This window comes from Anopheles coustani, chromosome 3 (genome assembly GCF_943734705.1).
Source record: "Anopheles coustani chromosome 3, idAnoCousDA_361_x.2, whole genome shotgun sequence".
Lineage (NCBI taxonomy): Eukaryota > Metazoa > Arthropoda > Insecta > Diptera > Culicidae > Anopheles > Anopheles coustani.
Genome location: NC_071288.1, coordinates 20,129,866 through 20,149,913, shown reverse-complemented (window position 1 = coordinate 20,149,913; position 20,048 = coordinate 20,129,866). Strand labels below are relative to the sequence as shown.

General features: G+C 43.1%; 1 protein-coding gene and 2 long non-coding RNA genes across 3 annotated transcripts in view; all 3 read left to right on the top strand.

The window, feature by feature from the left end:
- Positions 1 to 126: 126 nt before the first annotated feature.
- On the top strand, positions 127 to 6,427 carry LOC131270842 (uncharacterized). The gene is made up of 5 exons (XM_058272482.1): positions 127 to 285; positions 578 to 699; positions 781 to 2,214; positions 2,386 to 2,540; positions 4,292 to 6,427. Exons 2-5 carry the CDS (start codon positions 617 to 619, stop codon positions 4,354 to 4,356), a joined length of 1,737 nt encoding a protein of 578 aa, XP_058128465.1. The 5' UTR covers positions 127 to 285; positions 578 to 616; the 3' UTR covers positions 4,357 to 6,427.
- Positions 6,428 to 9,315: 2,888 nt separating this feature from the next.
- LOC131272888 (uncharacterized) lies at positions 9,316 to 10,083 on the top strand. The gene is made up of 2 exons (XR_009180145.1): positions 9,316 to 9,678; positions 9,767 to 10,083. It is a non-coding gene; the product is annotated as an uncharacterized LOC131272888 (long non-coding RNA).
- A 749-nt stretch (positions 10,084 to 10,832) lies between these two features.
- The window catches only part of LOC131258678 (uncharacterized), a 36,422-nt gene continuing 27,206 nt past the window's right edge, over positions 10,833 to 20,048 (top strand). Inside the window, exons 1-2 of the long non-coding RNA XR_009178100.1 lie at positions 10,833 to 11,258; positions 13,700 to 13,985. This is a non-coding gene — a long non-coding RNA (uncharacterized LOC131258678). The remainder of the gene's footprint in view (positions 11,259 to 13,699; positions 13,986 to 20,048) is intronic.

Genomic DNA, 20,048 nt, shown 5'->3' with positions numbered 1-20,048 from the left:
AGTTAACTTAGCGACGGGCGAAAACCGGCTGTCAAATGAAGCTGTCATAATGTTCCGAGGTTTCCACCGCGTTCCGGCAGGCAAAGCTGGCAGACAAGCAAGCAAAAGAAGCATTACCAACTGAAGTCGACGCCATTTTGGAAGGCAAAAGCAAAACGCGACCGGGTCTACGGGTTAAAAGTTGCACGTTCGCTGTTTGTGGTTCGTCCTGACGTGCTTTACTAGTGAATTTTTCTTCTTCGGTGCAGTTGCTCGGTGTCACAACGCCTCAGAAGCGAAGTTCAGGTAAATTTAAGGTTAAAACGGGATTGATTGTTGTGCGAGCGTATGATACACCGAAGTTGTTACAAAGTGCTTGTAACTCGGTGATTTGCCGTACGGAACAATCGCCGTTGATTGAATCCAAGTTGTCCATTGTTACGCTGGTCAAAGAATATAAGCTGCCCGAAATATAAGATTTTGTTTCAAAAGAAACGAGCATTTTATTGATGTTTCTTTCCACCCTCGGACCATAGTAGTGAAGGTACCATTAGATTATCGATTTTTCTTCCTTTTTTTTCTGTTTCATGCTCCACAGATTTGGCAAGGGTTTGCTAAAGCTATCAAAATATACAGAATGATGGATATGTCCGGACCCCCGAGGGGTGGATACCGTGGTAGGGGTGGTCCCCCACGCGGTGGATACAGTGACCGGGGCAGGTACGTTGCTGCAGTTTCCGGAGAGATGCCCGTGTCTGCTGAATCTATGCCCGCTCATTCTTTTTCTCCTCTATGTTACAGCTCACCGTTTCCATTCAGAGGCCGAGGGCGCGGCGGTGGACCTCCGATGGGTGGCCCACGGATGGGCATGGGTGGTGGAGGTCCTCCGGGAATGATGCGCGGTCGTGGGGGAATGATGCGAGGAGGCGGTGGTCCGCCTCGTGGTATGGGTGGCCCTCCTAGAGGCGGTGGTGGTCCACCAATGTCCCGCGGTGGCCCCTACGGTGGTGGAGGCGGCGGTGGTGGAGGTGGTGGCCGTCCCATGGGAGGAGGGGGTCGGTCAAGCTATGGTGGCCCACCGTCTTCGGTGACGAACGGTTCCGGTCCACCGGCCGTAATGCCAGCGGTGGAAAATGGTGACGGTGGTAAACCGGTGGAAGCAAACGGAACCACCAAAGCTGTTGCCACCACTACGGGCGGTGGTGCTAGTGCGGCCCAGGGTGGAGGAGCCGGTGGTGCCGGCGGGTCGGGTGCATCGCAATCCAGCGCCCCTGGTGGTGGAGGTGGTGGCGGCTCGGAAGCCGAACATATGTCACCGAAGCAGTCGATTAAAACGGCCGACTCTAGCAGTCTGGCCGTGGCCTCACAGGAATCTTCGATTCAATCGACACACTCCTCCGGTGGCCCGTACCACTCTTCGTCGCGGGGAATGTCGCGCGGACGGGGCGGTTTCATGTCTCGCGGCATGGGTCGAGGTCGTGGAGGGGGCGGAGGAGGATACGGTGGCGGCGGAGATTACGGCGGACCTCGTCCGTTCCGCGGTGGTATGGGTGGTGGTCGTGGGCGGGGTGGTGGTGGCGGAGGCTATGGAGGTGGAGGCGGCGGTGGCGGCTACGGTGGTGGTGGTCCATCCGGTGGTTATGGAGGTGGTGGTGGCGGTGGAATGGGCGGCGGAGGAGGTGGCGGAGGATACGGCAATGCCCCTCCCTCATCGTACAATCCGATGGGAGGATACGGACAGAACAATGGAGGTCCGGGCGGCGGTGGTGGTGGCTACAATGTGCAGTGTCCTCCGCCACCACGCCAGTTCGATCGGCAACCCTCGAACCAGTCGGCCGTACCACCGATCAAACGAGGCGGCATGCCCGGTCAAGGTGGGCCACCGGGACCGAAGCGAGGTCGCTACGACGCCGGTCCACCCAGTCGTGCCCTGCCCCCCAAGGCGATGCCCCCGCACCATGGTTCGGCGGCTCCCGTACCCTCGTACAGTGCCCCTCCGCAACCGATGGCCAACCACGGTGGCTACAACGACCCGAATGCGCACGCCCCGCAGATGGAACACCAGTACACACACTCGGCCACGGCAAACACAGCCGGGTATGGAAATACAGCCGCGCCCCAAACCGGCTACGCCAGCAATGGCTACAGCCAGGGGTCGTACGGCACCACGACGATGGCCAGCACCGGTTACCCAAGTACAGGCACCGAGTACGACACCACACACTACGATTATAGGTACAGAAGAAAAAAAAAATTCGTTTGCGATAGTCTTGTTCTTTTTTAGCCTACCTTCACTCGCCAGAGGATGATTCTAACGACGCCGCTTACCATGGCGGGGCAGGGGTAACGTGTGAAACCATTTTCACTAAATGTCCTCTCTTTTGCCTGATATATACACACACACAGCAACTCCGGCACCTACGACACACGGTACCAGTCCGGGTATACGCAGGACTATAGCCAGGCTTATGGCACGACCACGGATTACAGTGGAGCGGTATCGACCGACACTTACGCCAGCCAGCCGTATGACGATCGGTCCACCGCTTACAGTGGCTATGGTAAGTGCAACCCCTTTTCAGTTCTTATGACATCCTTCTTCCTTTAGTTTCGCGGGTATTTTCCTTTACCTTACCACAACTATAATCCTTTTGATAGCAGAAAACGAACGAACGAAAAATAAACAATACAAGGGAACCACCCGTATCGGTGTGGTTAAAATGAATGATTGGGAGGGTTCTGTAGGGTATGTTAATGAAGAGGACGTTAGGAAATTGAACAAGAAATTCGCTGTCCGAACCTAGTTCACATGGCAGCCCCAGAGACGATCGATTTAAGCCTTATGAGTAAAATGATAATCACAAACTCATAATAAAATACAAAAAAAACTTTAAAACAAAGATGCAAAAGCAATACACAAACTCAATATGATAAACCAAACAGAGGGATCACGTATTTTAAAAGAAATTAAAGAATAGATTCAAAGTACTTGGCATTTATTTTGCCATCATATAACTGAACAGTTAACGCTAAAACGTAGTTAATATTTTCATTTGCACAGTGTCAATTGAACTTACTGTCAGTGTTTATTATTTTCCTCAAAGGTACTACGTATACAACAAAAGTTGTTAGGTAAAAATCTTTATTTCACCTTTGTTTTATGTTATCGTTTGTTTTTTTTTTATTAATTCGTAGCCAACGATGTGGGAAAGCGGTCGTAGTTGAGAAAAAATGAAAGACAATCAAAGCGTTTGAAACATGAATTTTATCCATTGAATAATGATACATATTTGCCGAATGATACATGTTTGCCCCCAAAAACAGCGAATGCACGCAAATTCAAGCGAAATGCTTAAAACCAATGAAAAAGTTTTTACGGAGCGTTACAATATGAAGTTGTCTCCAAGTAGAAATAACAAAGCCAAAACCAAATATGCAAACAGTCATTGAAACAAATGAAGCAACTAAATTGAAGAAGTATTAAACAAAAATAAGAAGCAAGGCGGCCGAGCACAATTCCAAAAATAGCAACCAAAGGTAGTAAGAACGTTAAGGAAACTTAAGAGCAAAAATTAAAATACAAAAGAACAGCGGATGAGTAAGCTTCGCACGAAAATCATAACAATATTTAAACAAAATCTGATGGTAAACAGTTTAAAGTATCGACATGTTGACATGACAAAAATCATCATACGAACAATCGAACGCGATAAGAACGAACGGGAAAGTTCGACAAAAATCGAAACAGAAAAATCTGTTTTCCAATTCAAAAACTTATCTCAAGGATAGTTAGCATCACCGTGTTAAACACACGTAAACACAAGCTGTGTTTGTTTAAATCTCAGAGCTTGTTCAAAGTGCAAATTCAGCGCTTCTATATGAACGTGTATCAAACAGCCTTCGTAAAATGAATCTCAACTGCGATCGTGGGGAAACACTTGCATTTATACGTTACTTTCCGTTTGAATAAGATAACCTGTTACACATGACCTGACTGTTGTTGATAGAATAGAACAAGCAACTGGGTAGAACATCGGACGAAAGGCACGGCCTACACTTTAACTTGAGAATACTCAACATTCTGCGTACCTGCTATTACTCTTTACTTTCAATTAAATGATTGACAATTCGTATTACCAAATTCTATTATCCTACTATAAAGCAAAACGGCTAACGGCAAATGATTTCGATTTTTCCTCCTTTCTCCAACCCCCACCCTCTGAACCATACCTCCACTGGCCAACCACAATCTTCCTTACCTTTTCCCGCCTTGCCCACCATCCAACCAAAACCAACGTTTCATTCTCCATAGACGCGCAAGCGTATTCGCAGGGCTACGCCAAAACTGATCAGTACGCTCACAGCGGTTACTATTAGACGGTTACTCTATATAAAACCATAACAGAGTCGATGCAAATCCAAAGCAGGCTGGTAAAAGAGAGAGAGAGAGAAAGAGTTTACAAACAAAAACAAACAAAGCAAGAGAACCGAAAGCAAAGAACGAAAGCGAACAAACCAAACATCCACGGGAACAGCATACAGGCTGCTACGAGATCGCTTAATCGAATCGAACAACAACGGTCAACTGCTGCAAATCTCTTACACGCAAAGTATGATTGAATCATGGAAAAGCACACAGTCATAGTGTTGTCTGCACGTGTGGGGCCAAGGACGATAATAATGATGGGGTGGCCACGATGCACCTGCAAACGATTTATCCAACTACCCAGTTTCAACGCAAGACAAGTGGCTACTTTAATTTAAAGAGAAAAAAAACCAACCACGCTGAGAGCAAATATTCATACAGTAACAGGAAAAGAATGCTTAAGGCGAAAGGAAACCCGCGCACCACCTACTATGGTTGCACAAAATAAAAGTGAATACAAACTAACGGCGAAATGAGACTAACGAGCGTGGACATCACAATGTTTGGTGAAGTGAGTTCAGTTGGTGGTATAAGAGAGCCAGTATGACGAGATTTATCCATCATATTTTGCACCCTTTCATTTTTTCTACAATCGTTTAGTACACCATCAAGCAGCAGGGAGCAATAGTTTTAGCAGAAAAAAACATTAATCGTTCAATTTTTCGAGTCCGAGCAAGGGTATCAGAAAACTGTGCGTATGTGTGTGAAGAAAGGGAATAATGAAGACACACATGAAATATTTTAAACCACATATTAAATGTAGTAAGAATAGCTAAGGTTTAGCTGGTAAGGAACTATAGTAGGGGCAGTCGGCATAACAAAAGGATAGGTAAACAGCGCGGCAAAGGAAAAATCGGTCTAGCGGCCTCCTGGCCGGTCGGAAAAAAGGGGAAGTTTGCACTAAATATAAGCTGCAAAAGTGAAACCTACTTAACGGATTATACATGCGGAGTAGAATAAAGAGAGGAATAACAGCGCGTAGTAAATAACAACTCTTGACTAAGCAAAACTCTTAACAGATTAGTGATGGCAAATTAAAGTAATTTAATAGACTTAGAATATTTGACAGTGCATCAAATGTCTCCAGCTTGGTTTTCTAAATTCTATTCCGAGAATATTTGGTCATAATTTTTATCGATGCTGTAGCAGCTTTTTTGTTAAATTCATTACTATCCTGATAATTCTTTGTGTATAGTTTGTATAATAAGCTTTTTTTCAATTTTGACCCTTTTAGTTTTTCCATTGAACAGGTATTTTTTTTAATGTGACTACATTATCATGGTTGAGCTATTAATTTTCTATTTTTGTTTACCGAACTTGTTCAAGATACAGCCATTGTCGTAGAAATAGGTGTAAACAGAGTATTCCCCCAAACGTGCAGTTAGTCATCGTCAATAACTTATGAATATTATGAAAAACTCTATCGTGTATCACTTTTGCGAACAGGTCAGGTATATGCATAAGCAAAGAATTAAATGCGTTAAGGCCCGCTGTAGACAGTTTGAACAGGCTAGGAAGGATATTCGCTAGCACAGAAGACGAACATTTAGATCAAGTAGGGAGCCGTTTATATTCATTTTTCACTTCAAAAAGCAAAAGCTTCACCAGACAGCAAAAAGACGTAGGTGTAAAATTTTCAACCAACCTCGTATGGTTCATCGGCATCGAGAAGGAAAAAGATAGTGAAACATGTGTACAGATCGTCGTAAACGTATGGCCACGTCATGTGCAACAGCAAGTATAAAAAAAGTAAACAACAACTACAAAATTAATTAAATACCGAAATAAATTTGGTAACAAACCAATCCAACGTGTATAGGCCGCGTTTCATTACTTTCCGCAATTTTACTCTGACGAGCCGTAATACGAAAAATTTGAACATGAAAACACATATTCTGATGAACAGCAAACCACCTGCAAACAAATAGGACCCGTAGGGGTCCTCTCAAGAGCCGAGGCAAAGAGGTGGCCTTCAAAAACCTACGACACAACAGAGATGTACCCTGAGCAATGATGAAACGTAAACCCATACCTGTAGTACCTGAAGTGATTCGAAGAAAATTGCTTGCTGGCGGGAGATCAGTATTTTGTTACCTGAATATAAATGTCTTCAGCAGATTTTGTATCCATAAATCTGCCTCAGGTGTACCTGAAAAAGAAAAGTACCAAATATTTTCGAAACTAATTGCCTATACATACATATTACATCAAATGAATGGACCTGCAATCCATTCGTTCCAATTCTAAGATGAAATGAGGACATCGCTATTTTATTATAATTTAAATTTTTCTTCAACGACCACAGGTTTTAAAATCATTATTTTTAAATTGGACTAGATTTGATTTTTAAGTAGAATCTTGTAGAAGCTAAACATTTGATTAATGTGCTTAAACCATGCCATATTTAAATGGCAACGAAAGAAGCTAATGAAAGGGTAATGCCCATCACCCTTAGCTTTTATTTAGCTCATTATACCGGCGTATTATATATTTTTTTTATATCATGACTAATGTAGCCAAAGGGGGTAAAGTCTTTAAATCTGGTGTGAGTATGAGAACCGTCCCAAAGATCGCAAAACGAATGAAGATCTACTTGATCGTCGAAAACTGAGAAATTTCCAACAGATGACATGGTGAACTATTATTTGTTAGTAAAAAAGCAACGAAATATACAAACATACGCCTGCATGACTAAATAATCAGTGATATTTGAACAAGAAAGAATCGAATTGGTTCTATTATATTTATATTGTGGTAGTGCGCGTTTTTCGTATATTCAATGAATATATAACGAAAGACTATATCTTATAGTAAATATTCTTCGGAAAAAGAGATACTGAAAAAGATATCCCAGTGCAAAATCACGAAATAGACGTATACCAACGTAATCGACGAAATTCAATAGTGAACACGAACGAAAAAAAAAAAACGATTGGAAGCATGTGAAACATTCTTCGCTTCAAAATGCCATTTACATGCTTTTCATAACTAAATTTAAACACTGATGTACCAAAGGTGTCCCATAAATGGTCATTAATGGGCACAAATCCACGAAGGATATTTTAAGAAATCCGATCAGTAACTTTAACAGTCAAGTGATGTCGAACGATGAATAAGCGACACAAAGCTTAAACTAGACAAATGTTGAAGGCAAACAAATTCTCAAAGTTCATTTTACATATCATATTTTAAGAATGCCATTGTGTGTCGTTGTCACATGAAAACTGAACCAAGCTGTTACGATGGCTTTGTGCGAATATCAACCCTCGAAGAAAAAACCTCACCGAGTTTAAGTAAGTAATACTTTAAACTTAATATGCCATAAAGCGAAACGTCGACTACCCATTCCACCATCAAAACCCAAGATGAGCACAAGATCTAAGCAACTGTATGCACACAATGAAAAATTATTATTCGTTTAAACCACTCATTTTTTGATGATAAACATTTGATTTACCAAATGCGTTTCATGCTGCTATTGCACGAAATAAGTATGATTCTTATTTTATGTAACCAATTTCGCGGGTTAGTTTGTACTGAACCGATAGTGTTTGGCATATTTATTTCACAACTTTAATAACGCAAACTGTTCATGGCCTTTATCAATTACTACATCTGTTAGTTCCAATCAAGTTGCTTCCAAAATTCAATTGAATTAAAAAAGGCCAACGATGTTGATGATAAGAAGCAGTGGCAATAGAAATTAGGCTGCGATAGAGTTCACTTAACGTAAGTGGCAAAGTAAACATGCAATTCTAGCTGTTTTATGTTACGTTGAGGATACTCTTTAGTGGAACTACACTGGTGAATAGGTTACAAGCATTTAGAGTAATTAAAACATCATAAACTAGCTGTAACCATACATAAATTTCATCGCATACATCGCAACGATTTTTATTCAGGTAAGTTTTCACATATATATGCCAGTTGAACATAATAGCAACATTTTGGAAATAAAGTACTTTTTTTACAACGAAAACTATGCGGTCTTTTCATCGTTGTTCTTATTTAAATTTATAAAATAATTTATCTGACATATTCGCCCACTGAATTCGCCGGTTGTTTCTGAAAGCGGAACGCGCATGCGCGACAGGAACGGATGGAAAGCAGAACAGGTATGAGTAGGTGTGTTGGTGAACGATTTTCCGCCGCCAAAAAGCTTGACATAAAATTTCGATGGAGCAGGCTCAAAATTTGATAATAAATGGTCAGCATAACTGCTCTAGAAAATAAAGTATAGCCTAGGAATAATTGGAAACTTTCCCCATTGTCCCAAAAGCCCGAGTTCTATGTACGATTTAATGCGACCGATAACTTACTTCAACTACTCGAACCCAAGCGGTTCCGCGAACATCCGGTTAGAAAGAAATCTATCTGGTGAATTGATTTACAGGAGTAAAGAGAATATTATATTAGATTAAGAAACTAATTGGTGTAAGAATGCTTAATGAAGAGTAATCCGGGTAGCAGTAGTGAAAAAAGAGGTTATAAAATGTTCCTTTTCTTATTCACACTGCCGTAGAGGTTATGTAGCTAGACGGATGATACTTTTGATTGGTTTGCATATTACCATACATAATTTGGTGGAAGTATTCATTCAAATACTGACGAATATTGAATTGGTTTGCTGTAGGACTGTATAAAATGATGATACATTAAGTAAAAAGTTAAATAAAAGATAGACGGCGTCGGAAATTTCGATTGCGGATTATTTTAGTTTGTGTACGTGAACGATTGATTGTTCAGTTTCACAAACACTTCCAAACAAAACAGCGAAAACTGAGTTAAATACACGGCCACACCAACACCATTGCTTCGTACCGATACGAGTGCGTCACGCACACAACGTACGTTGAAGCTGTCATTATAAAAGACGACCACCGCGTGACTCGTTCATTTGCTTCGCAGCCTTCGACGGAGGGACACGTTCGTCGGGCGTTCCGGTTGCCGGATGCCTGGCGGTGCTTGAGTGGTGGTGTACGCTGATTTCGCTAAGATGGCTGCCAACGGACGTGTGCTGCAATGGTGCGAAAAGACGCTTGGCTTCTGTGCGTGTGCCGGTTCTGAAGTTTACGAATTCAGTAAAAGTTTTTCGGAAAGAGTAAGCTTGGATTAGCGCAGAAGGGCGTAGTGCGAGCTGCATTGCAGAAGAATCGGGCGTTTTCATACCGATGGAAACTAGGCGTTCTTGCCAGTGCTTCACGCCGTGTATGGTGTCTTCCGGTGCCGGTCATCCAATGGCTTGGCGTCGTGCTAATGGACGAAAATAGATGGTGAGCATTTGGTTGCGATTTTCTAAAGTGGTGTGTGTTGGAAGATGCGTGGTACAGTATAACTAATTTCGATTTTATTTCCCCTTAGGTACGCTGCGCTAGTTTGCGGCCATGATTTCGACCGACATCGCTAAAGGAATTGCTGAAGGAGCGGGTTTGTTAACTATCTAGCAAACTCATCCCACGGGCTGTGATGGAAAGGCGTGGATTAAGATGGTTTCACCTCCGAAAATTCACCTTTCAACTGTTGGTCGTACGTGAGCAACGGTTAGTCATCGCAGTGCTGTGAGCCTTTCTTCAGTTCGTTCCAGACGCTTCGCTAAACTTCGAGTTTCATGGGAATAGGTCGTAGTCATATAGCATGACTAATGATCTCTCATTACTCAAGTTCTTATACCAACTTATGGAATTTCGGATGTAATTTAACGTAATTTCACTGGATCGGCGATAAAATTCACGCAGATCCATTTGAGGGAGGATCTTTTAAGTCCCTGCAGACGCAGATGCAGGGAGCATCTTTTTAAGTCCCTTTTGGGGAAAGTGGGCGTTAATAGGGACGTCCATTTGTACCCAGAGGGCATTATAGGCAACCTCCTAAAATTTCGGATATTATTCAAGCTAAAATCATTACTTCATAATGAGGAATACCTTCGTGTTCTGAACCAACAATTTGGTAGTCAGGTTTTGAATGGGATGTCGTGTCAGGCGGTTCAATGTGGAATAAAAATTGTATGTTGAAAAATGATAAAGTTAGTATTGTCTCTCTTGGAAAGAAATATGGTGATCTGAAGTCTCGTTTACATTCTTGTTAGAATAAAAAATACTACATTACGGTGAATAGACCGTACCTAATCTAGGAAGACGGTGTTTGTATTCCCAAGAAGTTATCGTATCAATTTGGAATCCCGCAAAAGATCGACAAAATAACGACATTAATTCAAAACTTGTTCGTTCCCTCTTTGTCGACGAGCTTCAAGCTTGGCAGAGAATGAAATATTTCATGATATTCGTAGAAAGCTTTCGTTGAAATTGTTATAGCTGGTCGATTTCATGCTTGGAAAGCACAAGCATCTTCCGCGTGTTTCGTTAAAAACATTAGCCTAGCCGAACCTGTTTCATTTAGCTTCAGTCATCGTCAGTCCGCGTGCAGCCGCCGTACCGTTCGGATGTAGTTCCGGGTTAGCTTGGTTCCTGCCGTCTGCGTGTACCGCGTGCAATATCGCGTGTGATTGTTTTTATTTGTGACTATTTGCTGGTGGCGTTGTTTCCGATCAGCTCTGCACCCCGCGATGAGCCTTGTTTAGTGTTTGCGTACTGCTGATACGCGATAAGATGATCTCTCGTTCCATGTGGGCATCCCGTGTCGAAATGCTAGCCCGCTAGTGTTCCATCGTGTTTGCGTGCTGCATTGTGTGCAAGAAAGAAAAAAAACACAAAAAATACCTGTGAAAACCGGCCGGCGAAAGAGGTCCGATCGGATGATCGCGGGCTCCGAGACCAACCACAATAACAAAAAAACACAAGCCAATACGAGTCGACAGACGGATTCGGTGGGCTTTGCAAGCAAAATAAACAACAAGGTGAGCAAAAAGCAAAAGCCTTTCCGCGTTCAACAGCATCCATGCTAGGGAGGTATTTGTTGCGAGCAAGAAGATCACAACCACTAAACGCGAAGCGTTTCTCGCTGTGCCTCTCCTCGCCCTGCTCCTGTGGCGGTCTATTATGTTCATGTTGTGGCTTGGTGCAGCAGCCGGTCGCAAAGGTTTCGTTAAATGTTGTGGTCGAGTCCGATGAAAACATCGTGCCGCGAAGTTTTTCGTCGGTATGCTGTTGTACCAATATGATCGAGCGTTTCTGGGATGCTAATATTGCGAAAATGTTTCTATTGCTTACATTCTAACCATGCTTTTTATTTTTCACCCAAAACACTGTTTGTTTTGATAATATTGTTGAGCTGTTAATTTGTTAAGAAAAGCTAAAGAATCTCTACTTTGAAGGAATGCACTGAGAAACACTGGGCAACAAAGCTAAAGTAATCCAATCGGAGTAAAACGGAAATTGGGCACTTATACCACACGAACTATGGGAAGCTGGGGGTGTATCAAAAGGTAACTTGTTCAAGACGGGCCAACTTATCGAGCATCAATGTGTCTACGAAACATTGGACTTGGCTTCAATCAGCTCGAAGCAACCAATAAATGTGTCCCTCTGTAAGGATCAAGCTTCTTATTAGCATCCGAGAACCATTACGCAATATCATATGAATAGTCTGGATCGTGGATCTAGAAGTGTTCTATTAACCATACGGGTTTCAAAATATAGACCTGTATGATTTTGAGAAGTATGTATTTTAAGAAATCCACGTAATCTCATGCAAGCATGTTTAGGAAGCAGAAAGACGAAAATGATGTTTATCTTTCTCCTTCTACGAACAAATAAGCAACCATATGGTTCTTAATCAAATTACAAGAAAATACTTGGTACGTCATATAAAAAGTTCCAATCTTACCCTTCAAATGGAAAATTGAAAATAAGCATAATAAATCAAATGGTCAACAATAATTAACTAAAACATGTCAATTTAATAATTTAATTTAATGACATTTAATTTGCATAATACTCTTTAAATCTCAAAAAAATGAAAATGAATGGTGTTCGTTGTACTGAAAATCAAAGAAAACAATTCAAGTATACCAATAGAGTATATATTCATTCCAAAAGTTGCCCTTAATAAATGCGTCCTAGTTTTCATTCTACCGATTTATCAAATACAACACTAGCAAAATGGATCCCATGACACCATCGTTTTTACGTCGTGCTCCTGGAAAAATCCAATCCAATCTTGCGTAGGAAGTAAACCACAAATGTTACTAATAATTAAAACCAACTCGCTCGTCGAATTGGATTCCCGGTTTGACTATTAGATTCTCAGAATGGGCTAATTGCAGCTGATGGGCTTTGATTTTGCTGAATTCTGTTCTAATCCGATACCTCCCAATGTGCAAAGGAATCTAAACGGCATTAAGCTAGAGAAGGGATAGTTTCAACGGCTTTCCGGGCAGTTTATCCATTCGGTCGAACCACAAAGACATCCATATTGAATGTGCAGCTTCAAGCGAGGGGTAAAGAACGCATCCAGCGGACTTTGGCTTTCTAGCCGCCCTAGGCAAAGACCGTAGACTGACCGCTCAATGGGGTGCACTGTGGCCAACCGGGAAAAGCCATCGGGAAATGGATGCCATTTTCAAACCACACCGCTTACGAGCCAACCGTTCGAATGGCTTTTTAACGGTGGGTGAAAGGAGCATTCGCGAAACACCTGAAGATGGCTGTTGAATATTTGAAAGGGTTTCGTCGTCCCCTCGTGAAGTCTCACCAGAAGGAAAGACAACTTCTAACGTTCCTTCGTCGATGGCAAGACGGCGATGGTGTTGGCGGAGGTTTTGCGCTTCCAGGGTCGTCGTATCACGGCGTCGTGTAGTCGTCAACGTCTTGCACCAAACGAGGGAGGGTCTCGAGACGGAGAGAACGAAATATGTTCATTCATCTTTTCCGATCCAATGGTGCGGGAGAAAAATAACATAGTTAAGAAAACAAGTCACCTTAACGGTGAGTCTTGGGAGATTCTTTGCTCCCAGGTAAGCTTTGTTTTTCGCGTGTCGCTAGCATCCTGTTTTATCTGCGAAATCGCGACCATCATCACGAAAATGTGTTTTATGTTGGTTCAGCTTTTTAAAAGTGTTTTGCTCAAATTGTTGTCAGTGGGCTTCCCGCGATCCTTTCAACAATTTTAGGAATTTAATTTAATTTACAAAAAAAAACAACCTACTTTTATAGTAGGCTGCTGCTTCACTCGGCTTGTTTTTGTTATGTCTTGATTGACGATATGTCGTACCATTCGCAATGACGCGGGGTTAGAGTCCTTATCTTTAATCATACGAATTGTGATGGCGCGAGTAGAATCTCTCTAATTATTCGATCTTCCAACACTGACTGCATGCTCTCTTCTTTCGTATTTCAGATTAAGCGTTGAAGGCTTTTGATTGTGAAACTCACGTTGGACGCAAACGTAAACTACGTATTACCAACTTTCGTGTTCCAACCTTGGTCTTGTCGTTAAAACGACGCATATAAGCATATAACCTGTTACCGTCGTGTCACATGTGAAACATTTCCGTGCGTTCAGTAAGTGTTCCGATTGACGGGTTTATGCACAAAAGAAAATTAATTTCAAATTTCTTCGTGAAGAATTTGCATTAAAGCTGCTGGAAAGTTACCACAAAGTTAGCAGTTACCAGAGAGTGAAGGTAGGTCATGATGTTAAATGGGTTAACGATTCCCGGGAAAAACAATTTAACTTATACTTATACTCTTGACAAACTTCCATACTCTTATCTAGAACATAAAAAAGATCGATAAAAATTGAAAAAATTGAATATGTGTACATTCCAGTGCGACATTGGTTTGGGGGCCAAAAACCCATATGTCTTTGAGTATTTCTGTCCCACAAAACATACCAAAACAGCGCCACGATACAAGGTTATTAAGAAAAAAACGATTTAGTATTTTCGTAACATAAATTTTTTGATTTATTAGGTGTACAGCAAAAACCGCACCCGACAAAGGGTGGAATAATCAAACCCTATAAAAGCTGATCGGGAAAAACCAATCGAATAACAATGCCTAGCTCAACAAAACGCTCCCCGCTCCAATTTCCCAAACAACGGGGTGAACAATTTAACGAAAACGCATAAATTTGAAACCAGGAACAATGTTGCTAATGATAAAATAGGCAAGATACTACGCGGCAAAGGTTGTGCTGATTGCAAAAAACACAATCCAAAAAGAAATCTGACATCAAGCTACAAGAAGTATGACAAATTAATAAAGATTAAAAAAGAACAGTTTAAAAAAAGCTGCATCTTCAGCCGAAAATCAGTTCACTTTTGGTCCAAGGTGGGTTGGATTTCTTTTTTGGTTTATGTTCGACCCGATTTTGTGGAGCTAATCGAAAAACTTAAACACATGCGTGTTGCCGGCCAGGCCTTCCGGGTATTGCTCCGGCCGAGCACATGCTAACGGCCGCAAAAATTCGCAGGGGCCAAAATTGTGGGTCAGAAAACATCATTTTTCATCGTAAGCTTTTCTCCTTTTTTTGGATTTGGTTTTTACTCCAATTTGATATTGTGACAGTTTTTTTTTTCCTATAGGAGAGAGGTCGTATTTTGTTCGAACAAATGTTCTTGCGAGCTCGAACTGGACGTTACTTTAAAAGTAGGCTGCATTCTTAACTTACATGTTATATCCAGCTTTTTCGTTTTAATTGTTTTTAATTTCGTTTGTTCGAATTTGTTTATTCGAGCATTTTTTTCAATAAACTTTTAACACACTCTTTCTGTTGACTTATATCTCGGTTTGTCAGTGTTTTGATTATGCTTTTGCTCTGCGAATGATTTCACTGCTGTTAATCAGCTCATTGGCCTAATGCCATGCTCTTTATTCATTAGAAGTCACGTGTTTTGTTTTACTTTTCGCTGCTACACTTTTGCGCTACTTTTGCGCGGGGTTCTTTATCAGCCTGTTGTTAACATGCTCGCATCAAAAATTCATTTGACACTTCACACACTGCTGCACAGCCGCTCTTATGTTACCATCACGGCGATGGCCTCCGATCGTTAAGTCCTAGCCCGGTTGGCTCGGGTTCGGTTTAAAGTCTGTACTTTTTCCTTCTTTTTTATCCTTTTTCCTTCCTCCAGCTTGTACGGAATGTCACTCTTTAGACGGGTTATGCAGTTTCTGCGAGGTCCGTACTGCGGGTCGATGAAATATGCAAATTTTGGCTTTTTTTTTTTTGTTGCTGTACCTTCCCTCGGTTTGATGCTTCTTTCCACGTGACACATTTAATCCTACATGTTGGTGTGTGTCCGTATGTCTTTCGATGTGTTTTATATTTTTTGCTATTTGCTCATCCTTGAGATTGGTGTTCGAGTTCCGTTCGGAGAATTTTATAATACGGGGTTCGCCTTAGATGCGTCTTGCGTCGCACGTCTTTGTCCAAGTTTTTCCTACTGCCTGTCCTTCTATTCATTTTTGCTCCCGAAAGCACCATGCTGGATGGTGGTTCCCAGATCCAATTGCAAGCGATGAAGTTATCCGATCGGCAGGCAGCAAAAATAAAAAGGAGACAAATAAACAAAAATAAAAATAAAAACGAGTGACATTATGGACCGATTTCTTTGCGGTTGTTGTTGCGGAAGACGAGCGAAAGCCAGCGAGGAGAATTGGACGCGTGGTTCGGCGTGTCAAATATGGAACCCGGTTGGAGCTGGGGAATGCTACACCGTCCATCAACGTCAACACAAGACCCACCAAGGTCGACGTACGACGCGTCGTTTAATGCTGACATAATCCACCGCAAAGATCAACGCCATTCGAGTTTGTTCAGTTTCGGCCGATCGGTTGTTAGCATAAGTCACGCGAGAAGTCCATCTGCGCACCGGCTTGTTGGCAAAAGTGAATGAACCTGGATACATTTAAATTCCGCTCCATATGCTTATCCCACACACATATGTATGTAGAAAGAGAGAAAAATAAAGTTTTGGGGCATTATCCTATGAAGATCAAATTAGTAAATGCGGTACAACAGTTTCGAGGAACGGTTTTTCGTAGTTCGAAAGCAACATATAGCGTCATTATCAAGAACAATTTCCGACAAATTGCTCAAAACTGTTTAGTGTAAAATTTGAATTTTTTTGAACAACTTTTTACTCACATTCTTGCAGCCTCGTGATTATTATTATCATAATTTCATCACTATCTTATTATGATCACCACGATCAGCAGTCGATCATGCAAATGGCAGCTTCCCTTGGGCCTAGAAGGCGTTTGCTCTTTTCATCGTGAGCACAATTGTGCGAAGTCGATGGTGGTGCATCAGCGGTTTGAGCAAAAGAAGCAAAAGCTATGCGCCACCAAAATGGTGCATTCTGTGCACAGTCCCCCCCCCCCCGCCCCCAGCTTCCCCGTACCGTTTCCACAGTTTGGTGAAGGAAGTTTTGCGGTGTTTTCGGTCTACAGTTCAATATTGTTGCAACGTTTTTCTCTCTCTCTCCTCTGACGCGCGTTCTTCACTTTACAATTATGATGTCTTCGGGGCAGAATTGTAAGTAAATTCATGCTTCGATACCCCGCGCCGCTTCGTCCCCAACCCCTTAAAAGGCGGGAGTGTCTGGCCGATCCGAAAGGTCTGACACTGAACCAAACTTGAAAAGTAAAATCCTCCAACCGTATATGTGTGTCCGTGTTCCCTCGGGTCAGCTGAGAAGAAGAGCATAACAAAAAACCGGTGGAGGTTCCGGTTTGGTCTTCGATTTTGTGGTTCGATTTTCTTTACCTCCCTCGTTGTGTTATTCGGGGGAAATTCTGTCCGTATTCAACGACGGTCGCCAAGAAACAGGAACTTCCGAAGGCAGGACTTCCAAATCGAACCGGGCCGGGTGGAAGTGCGACGGCCCAACGTGACACTTGGGGTGCGGAGTGGGCAAGTTCGGTCGTTTATTTTTACTTGCGCCAAAGCGTGGAGATAAAAAGCCGCCAGATCGGGACTCGCCTGCAGACTGCGCCGTCTTGCGCCCTTTGCCGTAACATGATGCGTGTGTGATGGCGCCAGCTGCTGCTGCTTTTGCTGCTGCTTGTTGCTGGCCGTCCGGCACGTCCGACGTCGCATATTCGTCTGGGGGTTTCCTCAACGTCCCGCCCCTCTGATTCCTCCGGGAATGCACCGGCACACGGAGGTGCATCCTTGCTTTAGCGTCAAGACGATTCCGCGCGGTGGTGGGTTTCGATTTCGAAAGAATTTCGAAAAGTGTGTGCAATGTATGTGAAGGTATTCAGCTTTTATTTTTTGTTGCCATCCCATCACTTTGGCTGTGGGCTCGAGCTGCTGCACTGTGCTTCCCGTGCCGGAAACGGAGCCAGCAGTCTTGGAGTGCATTGGGCACATCGAGGCATGGGTTTGCTTAAAACGTGGTGGAAGATGATATCCAGCCCTATCCTTTAGCGACGAATCTGTCGCCGACTGTCTCTATCGGGTTTATTTTACTTATTCATTTGTTCCACCGGGCAACCGCAACGGGGTTGTAATCTCGCAATGTATCGTTCCTTCTGTCATTCTCTGCTTTTCCGAACCTTTCCCCCCCGGAAGGGGTAGGAAGGATACCGATTGGGGGTATGAAAAAACCATTACAATTATTGAGCCAACCCTGTCCGCTACCCATTTGACAGGTCTTGCTTTTTTGCCCTCACGGTTCAAACAGTACACACCGTTCGGTAAGTGGTGTGGTTTTATTTTACTTTTTTTTTGGCAAAAAATAAAAAAAAGGGAAACATAACCCGTGTACGTCGTCGTGTCCTTGCACGCACGAGTTATTTCCCGGCATGCGTCGGTGGAGGATGCGATAAATTATCTCGAGACACATATCCTAGAAGAGTGGGGGGGGGGGGGGGGGGGGGGGGGGGCGGCTGGTGGAGTCGTGTGGAGTCGTTGCAGTCGTGACCACGAAGGAGACATGAACGTAAAAAAGTGGTTCAACCGGCGTCGTCGGATGTTTTCATCTGCGAAGATCACTCACGTTTATGCACCAAGCAAGCACAAAAAAAAGGGAATAAAACGTAGCATAAAGGGAAAGACGGGAACGCCTTAAGTACGGCTTGGCTGGTTTGGCAAAATAATCGTTCGCGTGCGTTTTGGCTCGTTGAACATTGGCAAGATTTCTATTCGGGCTGGTTTGGCTTCGCGTCGTATGAGTTCAATTTGGAGTTTTTGTCCCCCGTTCCTCCCTCCCTCTGTGTTCTTGCCCAAACTCTTTCAGACATCCCGGTTTATTTTTCGCCTGTGGCTCGACGAGGAGCTCCGTTTCGTTTCGACTTTTATTTGGCCGTTGTTGTTAGAGTATCAATTTATTTTGCCGGCATTTATGCTGTGATGGTGGAAAACTGAAACATCGTGTGTCGAGCAGGACTCGACCGTTCCGTCCCATTGGCCGCGTGGTGGAGGGAAATGGAGGGGAAACAGTACCGAAAAAAAACCGGACCTGCAGCTGGCCGGACTTGGTTTGCATTATTTATGGACCGACCGACCGCATGATAGTCCAGCTGTCCGAAATGGTAACGTTGTAACTAAATGCACCGATACCGATTAGATAAACGGAGACGTAAGTGAGGCCAATAATGGTGCGGCTTAAAGAGGATGATTCTGAGTCCACAAGCAGTGGTTGCATTGGGATGGTTAATATTTTGTCGCCATAAAATGGTAAACACTTTTAGTCTGGTTTGGTCATTTATATCATTAGCTTAAACCTTTGCAGGTGAGAATAGTGTTAGTTCAAAAACTTTTTTAGTATCCATAAGTACCATAAGGAACTCTCATGATTTCCGGTTCCAGTGATGGATTATATTTTCCGAGCGAAATGTTACTGCTGCTCGAAGCGAATCGCAAAAAAACTCCCACCTTCCGTTTTCGATCAATGTTACATGTAATTTTCACAGTCGGCAAAAACGTTATTCCGTTTCGTTTTCATCTGGCGCAGACAGCGGCAGGAAAAGCGATAAAAACGGCGTCCGATGCTAGCGGCCTGACGTGTTCGTGTTCTTGCAGGGAGTTTGGAAAGACTAACGGAAATACCCGGAACACCCGCGGGACCTGCCTGGACACGCGAGGGCCAGTGCAGTTGGCGTGAAAAATGAGACCAACGTCCGGAGTGATGGAAAAGCTGTACCGAATCGAGGTGTTTTCGCACCGGAAAAGAAAGTGCATTTTATTTTCGAGGAGGTCATTCCGAAGTGATGGATGGCAAGACGGATGGACCTTTGGAAGAAATCACGAGAATATGAGGAATTGAGAGGCTATCGATCAAGTAATACCCCAATCGCGGGAGTCTGTCATGGTTCAGACATTATTTTTATTTTATTTACGATATCCAGAACAAAAAGTTGGCCTTCCGATTCTAGGAGTACCGAACGCCATTCAAGTGTGCAAGTAAGGAATGGCCACTAGCTATCGTTCAATTCTATTTTATTTATCGCAGTTTTGCAGATGAGTGAACCTTTCAGGAGGAACTTTAAACACCAAAAGTTAACGGCCAGTTATATGCAGCTCAATCGATGAGCTGCATCGCCTTGGAACGGGGAAATATTTTGCCTCCGTGTATCAGTGCGTCAAAAGGCGGAGGCTTCTAACGATAATTAAACCAGAAAGGTGTAAAACTCATCCCCACCGTTTGATTGGCAGGGAGTGGAAACTGTGCGCGAATCGACCGGGCGATACCGGTGGAAATGGCGGGGCAGAGTGCATCCGGCAAGTACAAGGGAAA